Raw genomic sequence first — 13,542 nt, forward strand, 5'->3', positions numbered from 1 at the left:
GCTATCTAGTGTTTTATTTGCGTGATGATTAAGAATTTGTCATTAAAGAGAGGGGGATGCGTTTGGCGTATCATGTTCCCCTCAAACGGCAAGAATTAAAGGACACGTGTGTAGTAGCAAGGTGGGACGATAGGCTCAGTAGTTGGAAAATGGCGGCATCAAAAAGTCAGCGTTGGATGGTAGATTCAGGCATTCTACGTAAAAAAAATGGAGAAGAGGAACCACAGGAGCTGTTGGTGTTTGGATATAGCTGCAAATTATTTCGAGATGATGACAAGGCGAAAATGATTGATCAAGGAAAGCATTTGATACCATGGATGGGCGATAGCACGTTGAAAATAGACAGGTCCGTTTCCCTAACCTAGACAAAATTTATCATCTAGGATATTTAATTCTTGCATAAATGCACCGTACATGTAACCTTTAGAAGAACGATGTCAGACAGAACTAAGCAATGTGCAGCAGTTCGAAAAACACTACCACGAACGGTTAACGTACGGATAAGCAATCTGGAGACTGTTTAAGGTTTCTGCAGGTGTCTTGGCTGTGAACAGGCGGTGTGGAAGCGCGATATACGCGCTCTACACGGCCGCAGAGCAGCGTGCTCTCGCGACGTTGGTGCTTATGGCTGACCGTCGGCGCAGCAGCAAGGTGAGACACAGCGTAGAGAGACAAACGGCAGCTGACGGTTGTAGGTACTACAATCGCTCAGCATGGTATGTATTAGCGTTCTAGATTCGGCCGTACCTGGCATAGACACTCAACGCGATTAATATTATATATGGTATGGATAGTTTTGTTACACAACGCGTATGCAGTTACAATGTGCGTTGTATCATTCAAAATCTATTACTTGGGAAGAAATGTTCTAGATAGAGACAAATTGTTCACAATTGAGTACACAGTGCCAGGGTTACTCCAAAACTTCATGACGTAGTAATTACGGTTTCTGCAAATTTTTATTTTGAATGTTTGAAAGCATTGAGTCATTACTAGCATCTAGTTGGTGATACCTTTCATATATTCTCCTGTACAGTTTGTAGTCACGGATATGTGCTGACAACGAATGACACAATAGTAAACAAGGCAAATGTAATAGTATGTCATTGAGTTTTGTATAACTGTATTCTATTTCAGAGGAATGACTTTGACTTGGGGTTTGCTTCGTGGCATAACTTTCAGATGCCGAGATCAACCAAACAAACTCTCAAAAACGCGTGTCATTTTCTTCCCTTAATTCGGCCATTATATGTGTATAGATACGATGGACGCGGAGCACTGGGGGACTTAAGGATATACGAACCACCGACAGGTGGTTTTGATCAGCGAACGATCCTTACAGAGGACGAACTCAAAGTGGAGCAACTATGCGACGAAGAACGGTATCGATCTCTTTACAACAATGATACGGAAGACTCTGTATATCACGGTAAATAGATTTTCAGACATAAAACATAAATCTAGGTAGAAGCTTTCGAGAATTTAAAACGATGCAATATGATTTCAGAAGAAGAAATGAAAAGACTGCATCAAGCTCTGGATTCAGAGAACACATACAGTCAGGTAGCGTATAATTACAACGAGGAAGGAAACGGTTCGAAAATCACATGCGATGATTCGCAAAGTCCAAAGCAATCTGAGGGTTCTCAAGAAGAGGATCAGGCTTTCGTTCCACCTCCTGATCTAGAAATTCCAGAGGGTATTTCGCTGGTTCGTAAAAAACAAAAAGTTTGTGGGATCATTGAGAGTACAAATTATCCGACTTACATTGTGTTCTTGTTTAATAGCCGGAAACGCAGAAACTGAATGCCATCATAACAAAAACGGCGTTGTTCATAAGTCGTCAGGGGGGCCAAATGGAAATCTTGATTAAAGCGAAGCAGGCAAACAATCCACAGTTTTCGTTTTTATCGATAGACGGACGGCTACACCAATATTACAGATACATACTGGACGCAATCAAGACCGGAAAGTACAATCCCGAAAAGCAGCCCGAGAAAGAAGAATCCGGTACGCATATTGTTTTATTTAAGGCAACATCTTGTGGTAATGTTGATTTTGATATTATCGAGTTGAAATGATTGAAGCGACTTAAAACAGGATTTGATTACCCACATCTACTTTGAATTCTACTTAGTTTTTCTTGCCGTAAGTACTTCTACGCATATTTGTTAATGTACACCGATCTCTGTGTGACACGTAGGAAGTATTAGCGAACGTAAGCGTACACGTTCTTCTTAATTGTATTCTTTTTAATGATAGAACCTGAAGAAGGATCGTCGGATCAAGATGATGAGCCGTATCTCCATCCGAGTCTGGCGCCCTCTTTCACCAAGATAGAAGCGGTACGCGTCTTTGGTGTTTGGAAGTTTGGTTTGTATATTTATGCCGGTGAAACTGTAATTGAATTTCGTTTATAGGCTCCCAGTATTCCAAGTATACAATATAAACCATCTGCGGATTGTGCTTATTCGATGCTTGTGAATAAAATCACTGGAAGGCCGCCACCGTCGAAGGCGTCGCAAGTCCACGAAACTCCTGTTCAACCGACGGCTACTAGTCTAGGATATTATCATCCCCTACCAGGGCAGGTGAGCCGAACGAAATGTAACGACGACGAATGCGATCGATACGAAGCTAACCGAAGCGTTAGAATTCAACTACGTGTTTTTCTCTTTCTGCAGGGATACAACCCTTATCCCGCGCCTGTACAGTACTCTCACGGACCAGTGGTATACGGGCCGAACGGACAGATACAGTCACCGGGTCATCTTGCGGCTGTACACATACCACCGTCTGCAAACGATGCGACCGCGACGCATGCATTGGCCATTGAATCTCCCTTGTCATTGGTCCCTTATGGATCCACGCCTCAAAAGCAATTGAGCAGACCGTCGTTTATCGTGCCACCGGCGGACGTTCAAATAGTCATTGATAAAATGGCCAGCTACGTAGCGAAAAATGGTAGAGATTTCGAGGCGATCGTAAAGAACAAGGGTGATCCGAGATTCAATTTTCTCGAGCTTTCGCATCAGTATCACGGCTATTACGCGCATAAGTTGACAATATACGAAGGCGCTGTGAACCCGAAGGTACTGACGGAGGAGGAGCTACTTCAGAAACAGGAACCGTTGGAGGAGAAGCAGAAAAAATTGGAGGAACTGCAGAAGAAGCAACAAAGAATGGAGGAAGTGCAAAAGAGGGTGAAGATGATACAGGCGAAAAAGAAATGCGACACGAGGGTGAAACAGACCGCGACGGGGACCAAGCAGATCACCACCGTGTCGTTCTCCATTAAGAAGCCGAAGGACGGTGAGACCGGTGTGATCGAGAAACGGAACGCTCTTCCGTTGGAGGAGAGTGACGACGAGATGGAAAACGAGAACAAAGACGCGAACTCGAAGCCAAACTCGCCGCAGAGTGGCGAACAGAATTCTCTGACCGTTCTCGGGATGGACAAAGACCCATGGAGGCCGGATAAGAAATCCAAGAACGAAGAAAAGGAGTTGGTGGATCTTACCGATGAGATTCTAGAAGATTGTCAGAAAGAAATTAGGCACAAACAGGCTGAAGATAGAATCAAGGACAAACTGGTCGCGGCAGCGCGGGATAAATTGGCCGCTACATCGAGAGAGAGACAGTTACAGTTGGAGAGGAAGAAGAAAGCGGCTGCGTTTTTAAGCCAGATACAGACCTCTGTACTGTCGAGAGCCAGCGGAACGACTAGTCAGGGTATACGAAAAGACGACTCGGACGAGGTGCATTCCGTGCCATCGCCGTCACCATCGCCGTCGTTCGACGAAGTGAAATCGTATGACTCGAGGACCGGTGGAAACTCGTTGATGGACAGGTTGAAAAGCGCTGACCTGACCGGCAAAAGATCCAGGCCGCGATCGAGAAGTCCTAACGGTGGTCGAAGTCACGCGGACAGACAAAAGTATCACAAGAGGCACAAAAAGAAGAAAAGCTCTCATAGAAGGTATCCGGTCTTTATCAACGTGTCCGGTGATTGAGATAATAGACAATCCGTACATTGCAGAGTGTAACGAAACGCAAGAATCCTAGCTTAGGATTGAATAAGAAATTCAGTTTTTAATATTATATAAAAGAATTAGTAAACATTGTATTCGGAATTAAATTATTTCTTGAGTGATGTAGTCAAACGTGTTATATCATTTAAATGTTTACACGAAATTGTAAGTTCTTAGTGATAACAAATAATTATGAAAACATGAGTATTTTTGTTTGTTTACCGATAAAAGAGGAACGAGAGGAGAGTTTCAAAAAGCAGCAGAGCATAAATATGTTTACGAGATGCTGGAAAACATTTTAAACAACGTTGATGAGCTATCGTCGATGTAATTAATATTTTACATTTTCTTTAGGGGTAAAAAGCATAGTGTACAAAGTTTTTCTTCTTAGTAGTAATTTTCTAAGGGAATATTTCTAAACACGATTTTTCCTGGAATGTTTTCTTTTTTTATCGAGAATTGAATTTTCTACTCGATCCAAAGTTAGAATCCTTCCGTTGTATCACACCGACTACTTGTGTAGTCGTCTAGATATTAATTCGACTAGTATGGCCAGATATTAATTCAGTTTGACCAACGATCTGGCATATGTATTTTACTACTAATTAATCATTTTTTCTGTGTTTCAATATATCGTAGCAACCATGACAGTCCAAGCAGTTCTCGGTCGCATAGGTCCAAGAAGAGCAAGAAAACCTCCTCCAAGCACAGATCTCGGTCGCGAACACCGTCCAGAAGGCACCAGCATAGCGCGCGACGAAAGGGAAGCAACTCATCTTACTCGGACTCGAGCTCGCCTTGAACGTACTCCGGTTAACTTTATACGTGTAAAATTGTATATACATGCACATACATACGTACATACACATGCATACATACGTATACACATACATACATACATACAAACATACATACATACACACATACATACATACGTACGTGCATACATACAAACATACATACATACATACATACATACATACATACATACATACATACATACATACATACATACATACATACATACATACATACATATATACCTACCTACCTACATATATTCATATATGTACTCGCGTGCGTGTCCGGTTATTATCGCATCGACGATAATTTTAATACAACTTTTGTCCAAGAAAAAAAAGATTTGGGAAATGAAAAAAAAAAAAAAACATTGAAAAATAAAATGAAATCTCAACAAAGATCGTACATGACCAGCTATACATTTTTCGTTTCAACCCGTTGTTTGATTACATCCTGCGTAAAATAGCTTTGGAGTTCAATTAACCAAGGCGAATACTTTCCAGTGAAGAAAATGTGAAATAAGATTTTATTTAATTTTTTTCTTTATCTTGAAACGTGTTTTTCCGTAACTCGAATCTTATCGGCATTTTTCTCGAGCAAAATACTCTTTCCTTATTGATGGAAAAGTAAAACGGAAAGCGAACTGCGAAAATGGAAACGTACCATATGTTTAAACGACTGTTTTCGACAAAATGCTGTTTGCGACCAAGGAGAAAATATTTACATCGTTCGTCGGTTGACATAATAGATCACGGGGTATGTTAATGTCACGGAGAAGCCGATACTTCCATTACGTGTGCGATTATCTAATGTTTTCGGTCGAGAATTGAAAGGTTCTTTATAATCCTTAATTCGTAAGGTGACAAGTAAAAAAAATCCACCTCAATGGTTTGCGCGATTTCGTGTGAATCGTTAAACCGACGGACAAAGACCAAGATTATTAATTCGCATTGGTTTATCCATCGAGTGAACCAGCGTAAAGTCAACGTTTTAAAAATTACAAAAATGAAAGAGAAACATTGTTTCTCGTGCTTCCTCTTTCTTTAAGTCTTTTCGAGAAAAACGACTCCAAAGTTCCGATGTATAATATTAGAGCTTACAGAGAGTTCGATTCGAAGTCCCATAACGTAACCTACTTTTCGAATTTTGCTACAATTTTTTCAAGATAATTATCCTCTGACTTGTATTTTTTAGAAAACAACTAAAAAATGATTCATTCGATCCGAAGTGATCGAAGCAACCTCTTCAGAGCCAAGCATCGCAGGGGAGAAAGATTTTCGAATCGAGTTTGTATCTTCTCTCTGTAACGAATAGTTTCGGAATGTTTTCGTAAAGTCTACGAAGAAACACGACCTGCCCTAGTTGTGACGACGCATCGATCACCGCGCGTAATATTAAGGTTATCAAATTAAAGTATTCCACGCGCGCGCGTCCACGACAACGATCGATTAACCGTGTGGGTACAGGCCGATCCATTCGTGGATATCGAACACATCGAACGCGTGCTGTTTAATCGGAGTTCTTTCCGTTCTTCGTCTCCGCTCTTCCTTTCGTTCGCGTTTGTCCGTTTCTCTCGTGCCGCGACTGAACTGTCCCATCTTCTAAATAAGTAAACCAGCAACTCTTGCTCGGCGCGTTCGTGGCATGAAAATAGGCATCGATGATTTTATGCACTTAACACCGATCGAATATAAACTGTCCCCGAGAGTCTATTACTTTTCGTGCGAAATCAATTTCCGCCTATTTGAGTTTAATAAATCGTAAACGCATCGTCTCAATTACGCAATAGTCGCGTGCGTCTCGTTAGGGGCACGCGTGTCCTAACACCTGTTCGAATTACGCCGCGTGGTCGCGCACAGGTAACTTGAAAGAAAAAAAAAAAAAAAAGAAAAATATGATTTTCATTAATTTTCCCCGAAGCGTTCGCCGATGCTATGACAATGTTTCTCAAGTGTCACTTCTTTCCTGACCTCGTCGATAGAGCAACATTTTTTACCAACCTCAGCGCAGAATTACGCTCTGCACAGTACGATTTACATAGTTTTGTATTTTTCCAACACGAACTTTGTACACGTAATATAAGTAAAATAAATACAACGAATTAATCGAAATCTTTTTGGAATTTCTTTAAGACTACGTAAAGAGATATAAATTTTTTTTATCCAATGGTATTCGATTTTCAAAAAATGATCGATAGTGTCGGAGCGAATAATTCACGCAAGAAACACCGATCGCTCAATGCTCCAAGTTAGACGACCTTAAGAAGGATGAAATATTATGAAAAATATCTTTTTTAATTCACCGTGTAATACGTCATTCGGGGATTCACGTTTGAGAAACGCTGGTCCTTAATTACCTTAATTCAACGATTAACTATCTTAATTCAAACAATCGAACTCCGATGGTCTTCAATGATCGTTGATTCACGATCGAATGGAATTTTTATCTCCTTATCCTTGGCCGTGCTTTAATTCGCTCACGGTTCTCCGAAAAGAGATAATTGTCTACGGAATAGGCCAGTCTTTCACGACTCGAAAGGAAAATACCGCGACAATTTTTTTTTTCTTACGGTTTCTGGAAAAATCCAAAGCATCATTTTTAATGAATAAAGAGTGCCACACACGAACGGTGGCGCGGTTACGCGCGCGTTGCGCTCTTTGTTCATTATACATATACATATTATTCCATATAATAGCACATGTAACACCATTATCGCGCGATAATTATTGCGAAACGCGATTCTAATTCCTGTCTAAGGAATGTTTTGTTTCCGACGAACAAAAAGAGTCTTCAACGGACTGGTTCGAACGAGCACGTGACTCGTCGACGACGAGTGTTGTTGCACCCTTGCAATATTTATTTATTTACCAAAATTCACGAGTTGACTCGTTCGTGGACACTGTACATTATACGCAACGATGGACAAACCTATACCGGTTCGAAGATAGAATAAAACGAAGTAACGTTAAATTAGTCTCTTATTCTAGCAATTCTCTCCAATTTTTAACTTTTTGGACAAAAGTATGAAAGACTTTTTCGCGAGTCCTCGATCGATTAGAGAGACATTCGACAATGAACCCAGGTGGATCGGTTGTTTTTCTTCTCGATGACGATTGAAGGAAAGCACCTCGAAGATCTCACGATTATTATATCTTTTTACTGGATACGTTTGACCGTTTAGAAACATTCGTGTTTGTGTTGGTGAGCGATAACGTGTATCGGACATTATACACGTGACCGCACTTCAATCAAACGGAGGTCAAGGGTGAATTGACTCAGATTTATAAGTTAACTCGGTCGCATGGGATTCAGTCAGTGTTGTATACCCAATACCAGCCGCAATATAGCCGTATAGAGACATGTCGGCCAAGACGATCGTAAGTATCGCCAAGGGAACCGATAGAGTCACCGACGCGGTCCTCGTTTATTCAGTCGTTCGTTCTCGATCCAAAGATCGTCGCTGTTGGATCGTTCGTTGTTCTTTCTTCCTGTATCAATTATTTTTCTCCCTCGTTCCTCTCTCGATCATTGATCGCGTTTGCGGGAGAAAGGAACCTTTTCTTGTTCTTTTTTTTCCCTCGTTATGCTGTTCCCCGGATCGTTCGCGTTTCGATCTAGAAACGACGCAGATCGCGGTGAGATCTCGTCGAAGAGAGTGTTCTACGGTATCCGAACAGCGGTCGCGAGACGATCGAAAAGTGAAAACGAGAGAATCGGGGAATTCTCGATAAATCGCGAACGAACGAAACGAAGACCCAGCGATGGCGACACGAAGGGATCGAGACGATCCAGAAACGGAGCGTGACGTGGAACGATTCGTTTGACGACAGTTGCAGCCACGGAGGCACGTCATCTTGGACCCTTCGGACAAGTATCGTCCAGAACCTATCTACTCCGGGAAACTCGAGAGCGAGTTCAGGGACTACTCGGAGGACCCTATGGACCCGGTGAAGGAACGCGTTCAGAAAACCTATCGGAAGATGCACACCAATCAAACCGTCGAGTTCGTGAAATGTGAGTAACGAGGTGCCCGATCATTGGTAGTGTTTTGACGCCCTGATTGTTGAACACGGAGATGTGTAACCGTTTCAGCTCGCATGAAGGAATGGCTGCGGTTCGACAAGTTCAAGATGACGGTGAAGGATGCTCTGATCAAGCTGAACGATCTGGTGGACGAGAGCGACCCGGACACCAGCCTCCCGAACATCGTTCACGCGTTCCAAACCGCGGAGTCTATCAGGAAGGAGCATCCCGACCTGGACTGGTTCCACTTGACTGGCCTGATCCACGATCTGGGCAAGGTAACGCGTCATCCGTTGTCTCCTGTCCGGGGAAGATCGAAAAGGTCCGCGACACCGAGCGTGTTGGACCTTTTGACTCTTTACACAAAAAGTGTTCTTCGAGTACCTCGATACGGGATATTCCTCCATACATCGTGAAAAATGAAAGCAGGACGAGTTGTACCGTCTATGGACCTCGAAGAATGAAATATCGAGGACAGTGATCTTTCGTGCTCCTTGAAATTCGACGTTGAAAAGCATATTTCGTTGGTCATCGAAGCGAGTGAGTAGGAAACGATGAAATTTATTGTACTTCCATTGGAATTGAATATCCAGGGTCAGGTTACCTTTGTGATGAGAAGAAGACTTTTTATATAAAACGATAGTCATATGGAAGAAGATAAAAATGCAAAAAGTTTTAATATTTACGGACAGAGTTGTACATTGTAACTCGAGACCTAAATTGTAAATATCGACACGGTGGGTTATGATGTTCTTCCTTTGATTCGAAGAGGAGCACGGAAGATGTGCGAAACGTTGTCCAATTGCCGTGTACCTCACCGACGACTAATTTGTTTTGTAATTGATAACGAACCTCTCGTCGTTGTTTCGTCCTGTTTTCAGGTAATGGCGTTCTACGGAGAGCCACAATGGGCGGTGGTGGGCGACACGTTTCCGGTTGGTTGTGCCTGGGCCAATTCGATCGTTTACAGGGAGACCAGCTTCGAAGACAATCCCGATGGCAACGATTCTCGCTACAAGTAAGCGCGAATTGGTGAGATTGTTCGATGAAAATTATCTTTGTTGTTTTGTTTTAATCAAGAACTGCGATCGTTTCGTTTCAGCACGAAATACGGCATGTACAAGCCAAAGTGTGGCATCAGTAACCTGATGATGTCCTGGGGACACGACGAGTACCTGTACAGGGTGCTGGTGCACAACAAGACCAAATTGCCAAAACAGGCCCTGGCCATGATACGTTATCACTCGTTCTATCCCTGGCACGCGGGAGGCGACTACATGCACTTCTGCACCACCGAGGACCTGGAGATGTTGAAATGGATCAACGAGTTCAAGTGAGTAGATTAGAGTATCGGGACACTTCGATCAAAAATTCCCAACCCGATTCAACGACTCGACGATTTGTAAAATTGGAAAAATCTAAACGAATCTTTAGAGTTTCTAACTTTGCAACAGCTTTGGTTGTAGAAAAATAGTATAATGCGAGAATTTGACGGGTCGAGAAGGACCCAACGGACGCGTTAGGTTTGAATACACTTTGAGCAAAGATGTACAGACGCTCTTGGAAATCGGTCCCCGGATGGAAGTAAATTTTGGAAATTCCCCGAAAGTATCAAAAATTGTTGGCGCATTAAAATTCGCGGCAAACGTTTCGCGTTATCGTTACCGCTCGAACGGGAGAGAAACCCAGTGAGAGACGTAGGACTTTACGTTCCAGTAAATACGACCTGTACACGAAGAGCGACGATGTCCCCGACATCGAGAAACTCTGGCCGTACTACGAGAAGCTGATCGACAAGTACATACCCGGTTTGTTGGAATGGTGAAGCGTATTCCGGATCGCTGGCAAACGAGGACCAATCGATCACCGATCAACGACAGCGGCGAGACATCGATATAGAAGCACACAAACGGGACTGGTTCGACAGATCGTATTCATCGTTGGACTCTCAATCGCCTCTCGGGAGAAATTCGTCGACAGTCTGGAACGCGTTCGCGAGGCCACGTTCGTTCGTACGTCTATTTGCCGTGATTCGATCGAATCGCGTCCAGGTGACGGACAGGCGAGCGTGACCCGACGAAAATCCCGCGTGCTCGCGGATGAGTAAGAGGGAACGACGCGCGGTGTCCCGCGTTCGAGACTTTTGACTCACCGGTTAGATCGATATCCTGGCTAGTCGCGCACGCGAGCGGTTTTCCTAGCCGCACCGTTGACCGAGAGACCGATTTCGCGTTCGTTCCACCCCGTACGCGGGGTTGGCTTTTCTGTTTCTTATCGGGCGCTGAGAACGAACGTAAAGTCGAATCGGAGCGATGTTTAATTACCAATTATTCGAATTAACGCGTCGCGTGAAAATTGATCGGGTGTGTCGAACGATATTTATTATTGCCGTGTATTTAAATTATTGCTTAATTATTAATTAAGGATATCGTGTATTTCAGCTACGTTGTACGAAAATCGATCGTATCGGGTATCGATTACGGGCGAATATTAATTAAGAGCGTCGAGTATTCAAATTGTGCCGCGTGGGAGTTGATCGAACGTGTTGCGTTTAATTTTTTCAAGTATTTAAATTAAGACACTGTTGCACCGGTTAATTCTACAAGGACGGAGGAAATGTTAATTTACATCGAGAAGCGGTTCTAAGCCAGGCACCGGCCGGGTTCGGGTTGTCCGTAAGATTATAAAAAAAAGAAAACAGTACGCGGAGTCTATTGCCTCGCGGTTCGAGAGAGCAGAGATATCCAATAAGTCGATCGAGCTGTCGCGCAGACGCACCGACTACTTCGTCTTTGTTCTCTAATCCGCGATCGTTTCGTTTCGCATCTGTCTAACTCGTACCATCCGAGACTCGACGCGTCCGTCCGGCCGTCCGCTCGTTTCCGCTCGCTTTCAGTAGAGACCTCTCTCGCGTGGTTTACCTTTCCCGATTCGAACGATCTCGTCGAGACAGCGTGGCTAAAACTGGACTGGTTGGTTCTCTCTTTGGTCAAACGAACAGGTATTATTTAATCCGCGTGGTATCTTTCGCTATGCACGCTCGATGTTACTTTTCTACACGGTGAGAACGGGAGAAGGAAAGATCGGACACGGATTAAGGGGAACGTGGGCACAGGGGACATCGCGCCGCACCTCTTTGTACGCTTCACGTTGCTCAGACACGGACAGAATTTTACTCGAATATTAGATCACGAATTAAAACTCCGTGAACTGTTCACTGGTAACGATTATTAGATCGACACGGGTTAAGGGGAGCTTGGTCGCAGGGGACATAGCACGGTTGCGCTTCCTTGTACGCTTCATTATGTCGGCCAGGGAATAGATGACGAATGGAAACTTTGTACATTCACTGGCAACGTTTATTAAATGTGCTTTCAACGCGAAATATAATTTTATGGTAGAATTACAATTGTTATTTTTACTCGTACCTTTTGCCCGAGAAGATTCATCTCTATGGTCGACGAAATAAAAAAATAGGTATCGATACCCAAGAAATCTACAATTGTTTCTCGTTGTTGCCACAGAATTGCTCGATTCGTAGTAGAATGACTTCGAGCGACCTCCGTCTCAACACGTCTCGCTATTTTCACGATCTCTCGTTCTTCGGTCTATGTACTGTGCGTAACTGAGAAATTGACTTCTGAAAGAAATTGAGAATCTTGGGTCGGACGATTTAGTCCGTATTTCCCTTACACGCGTTACACTCATCTCGATCCAGGTGACGTCTTTTCAATCGTGGTACATTTTCCTTGACCTAGGAGTCACCTTTCCAGCTTCCAAGATCGCAGAAGTCTTCCAATAAAAGATTTCCAAGTATATACGCGTCAGAAAAGTTTCTCCGTCCTACGATTGAACGAGTTTCGTAACGCGAGTAAGTCTTCGCGCGACGCGAGAAGATACGAAAAGGGGGAGGAAGACGGAATTCCTTGGTGCAGCGACGCGTCGCGTTTGTAATGCACGAAAGGTGCCACGGGAAGCACTAGTAAGCCACGGGTATGCGGCGGTTTCCGCGGGTAATCGAAAACGAGCGTCGACTTTCGAGAAGACCCATCCGAGCAGCGGCCAAACATTGCGGAGGCTCGCGATTTCGTTCCCACGTGATTGGCGCGGGTAACGGGCGTACAGTACGCGTGGTCCTCGATCGTCCAATCGCGAGTCAACGATGGTCGCGAGACGGCCGAAATTCTTTACCGAATAGGGGAATAGGATCCAAGGTCCATCGTGGAGAGTAGCGAACGCTGCGAATGTATTGTGCATGGTTCAGAAGAAGTCCTGCGGAAGGAATGCGAGTTCGATTGATTGGAGAAACGTGGGTTTGATTGGTTACTATTTTTTATAGGTTCCAAGATCCATCGTGGAAAGTAGAGCGAATGTTGTAGATGTACTGTGCACGGCTGAGAAGAAGTCCTGCGGAAGGAATGCGAGTTTAATTGATTGGAGAAACGTGGATCTGATTGGTTACTATTTTCGATAGGTTTCAAGGTCCATCGTAGAAAGTAACGAATGCTGTAGATGTACTGTGCACGGCTGAGAAGAAGTCCTGCGGAAGGAATCGCGTATCCAATTACATATTGGTCGCTACTAATTAGGTCGAGTACTCATTTCGCGTACAATACATATTCGTACGGTTTCACCGTACTCGCGCCCGGACAAACTCGTCAGTTATCGCGAATACACGCTTCGGTAA

At 43.7% G+C, this 13,542-nt stretch overlaps 2 protein-coding genes across 2 annotated transcripts; both read left to right on the top strand.

Annotated features, from left to right (window-relative positions):
- Positions 1-41: 41 nt before the first annotated feature.
- Positions 42-5,230, top strand: Su(w[a]) (suppressor of white-apricot). Its single transcript, XM_076319880.1, has 8 exons — positions 42-346; positions 1,260-1,429; positions 1,508-1,710; positions 1,788-2,010; positions 2,263-2,345; positions 2,421-2,591; positions 2,685-3,979; positions 4,671-5,230. The coding sequence occupies exons 1-8, from the start codon at positions 57-59 to the stop codon at positions 4,831-4,833; spliced, it is 2,598 nt and encodes an 865-aa protein (XP_076175995.1). The 5' UTR covers positions 42-56; the 3' UTR covers positions 4,834-5,230.
- A 2,823-nt stretch (positions 5,231-8,053) lies between these two features.
- On the top strand, positions 8,054-12,258 carry Miox (Myo-inositol oxygenase). The gene is made up of 6 exons (XM_076319701.1): positions 8,054-8,209; positions 8,663-8,846; positions 8,925-9,133; positions 9,737-9,873; positions 9,958-10,188; positions 10,572-12,258. Exons 1-6 carry the CDS (start codon positions 8,192-8,194, stop codon positions 10,678-10,680), a joined length of 888 nt encoding a protein of 295 aa, XP_076175816.1. The 5' UTR covers positions 8,054-8,191; the 3' UTR covers positions 10,681-12,258.
- Positions 12,259-13,542: the final 1,284 nt, after the last annotated feature.

The sequence above is a fragment of the Ptiloglossa arizonensis genome, chromosome 9, assembly GCF_051014685.1.
Source record: "Ptiloglossa arizonensis isolate GNS036 chromosome 9, iyPtiAriz1_principal, whole genome shotgun sequence".
In the NCBI taxonomy this organism is placed as follows: Eukaryota; Metazoa; Arthropoda; class Insecta; order Hymenoptera; family Colletidae; genus Ptiloglossa; species Ptiloglossa arizonensis.

Bases quoted from the DNA above. Each gene is read 5' to 3' on its own strand.
- Miox (XM_076319701.1), top strand. The intron at 9,134-9,736 runs GTAACGCGTCAT...TCCTGTTTTCAG, and splicing joins TGATCCACGATCTGGGCAAG to GTAATGGCGTTCTACGGAGA. The intron at 10,189-10,571 runs GTGAGTAGATTA...TTTACGTTCCAG, and splicing joins AAATGGATCAACGAGTTCAA to TAAATACGACCTGTACACGA.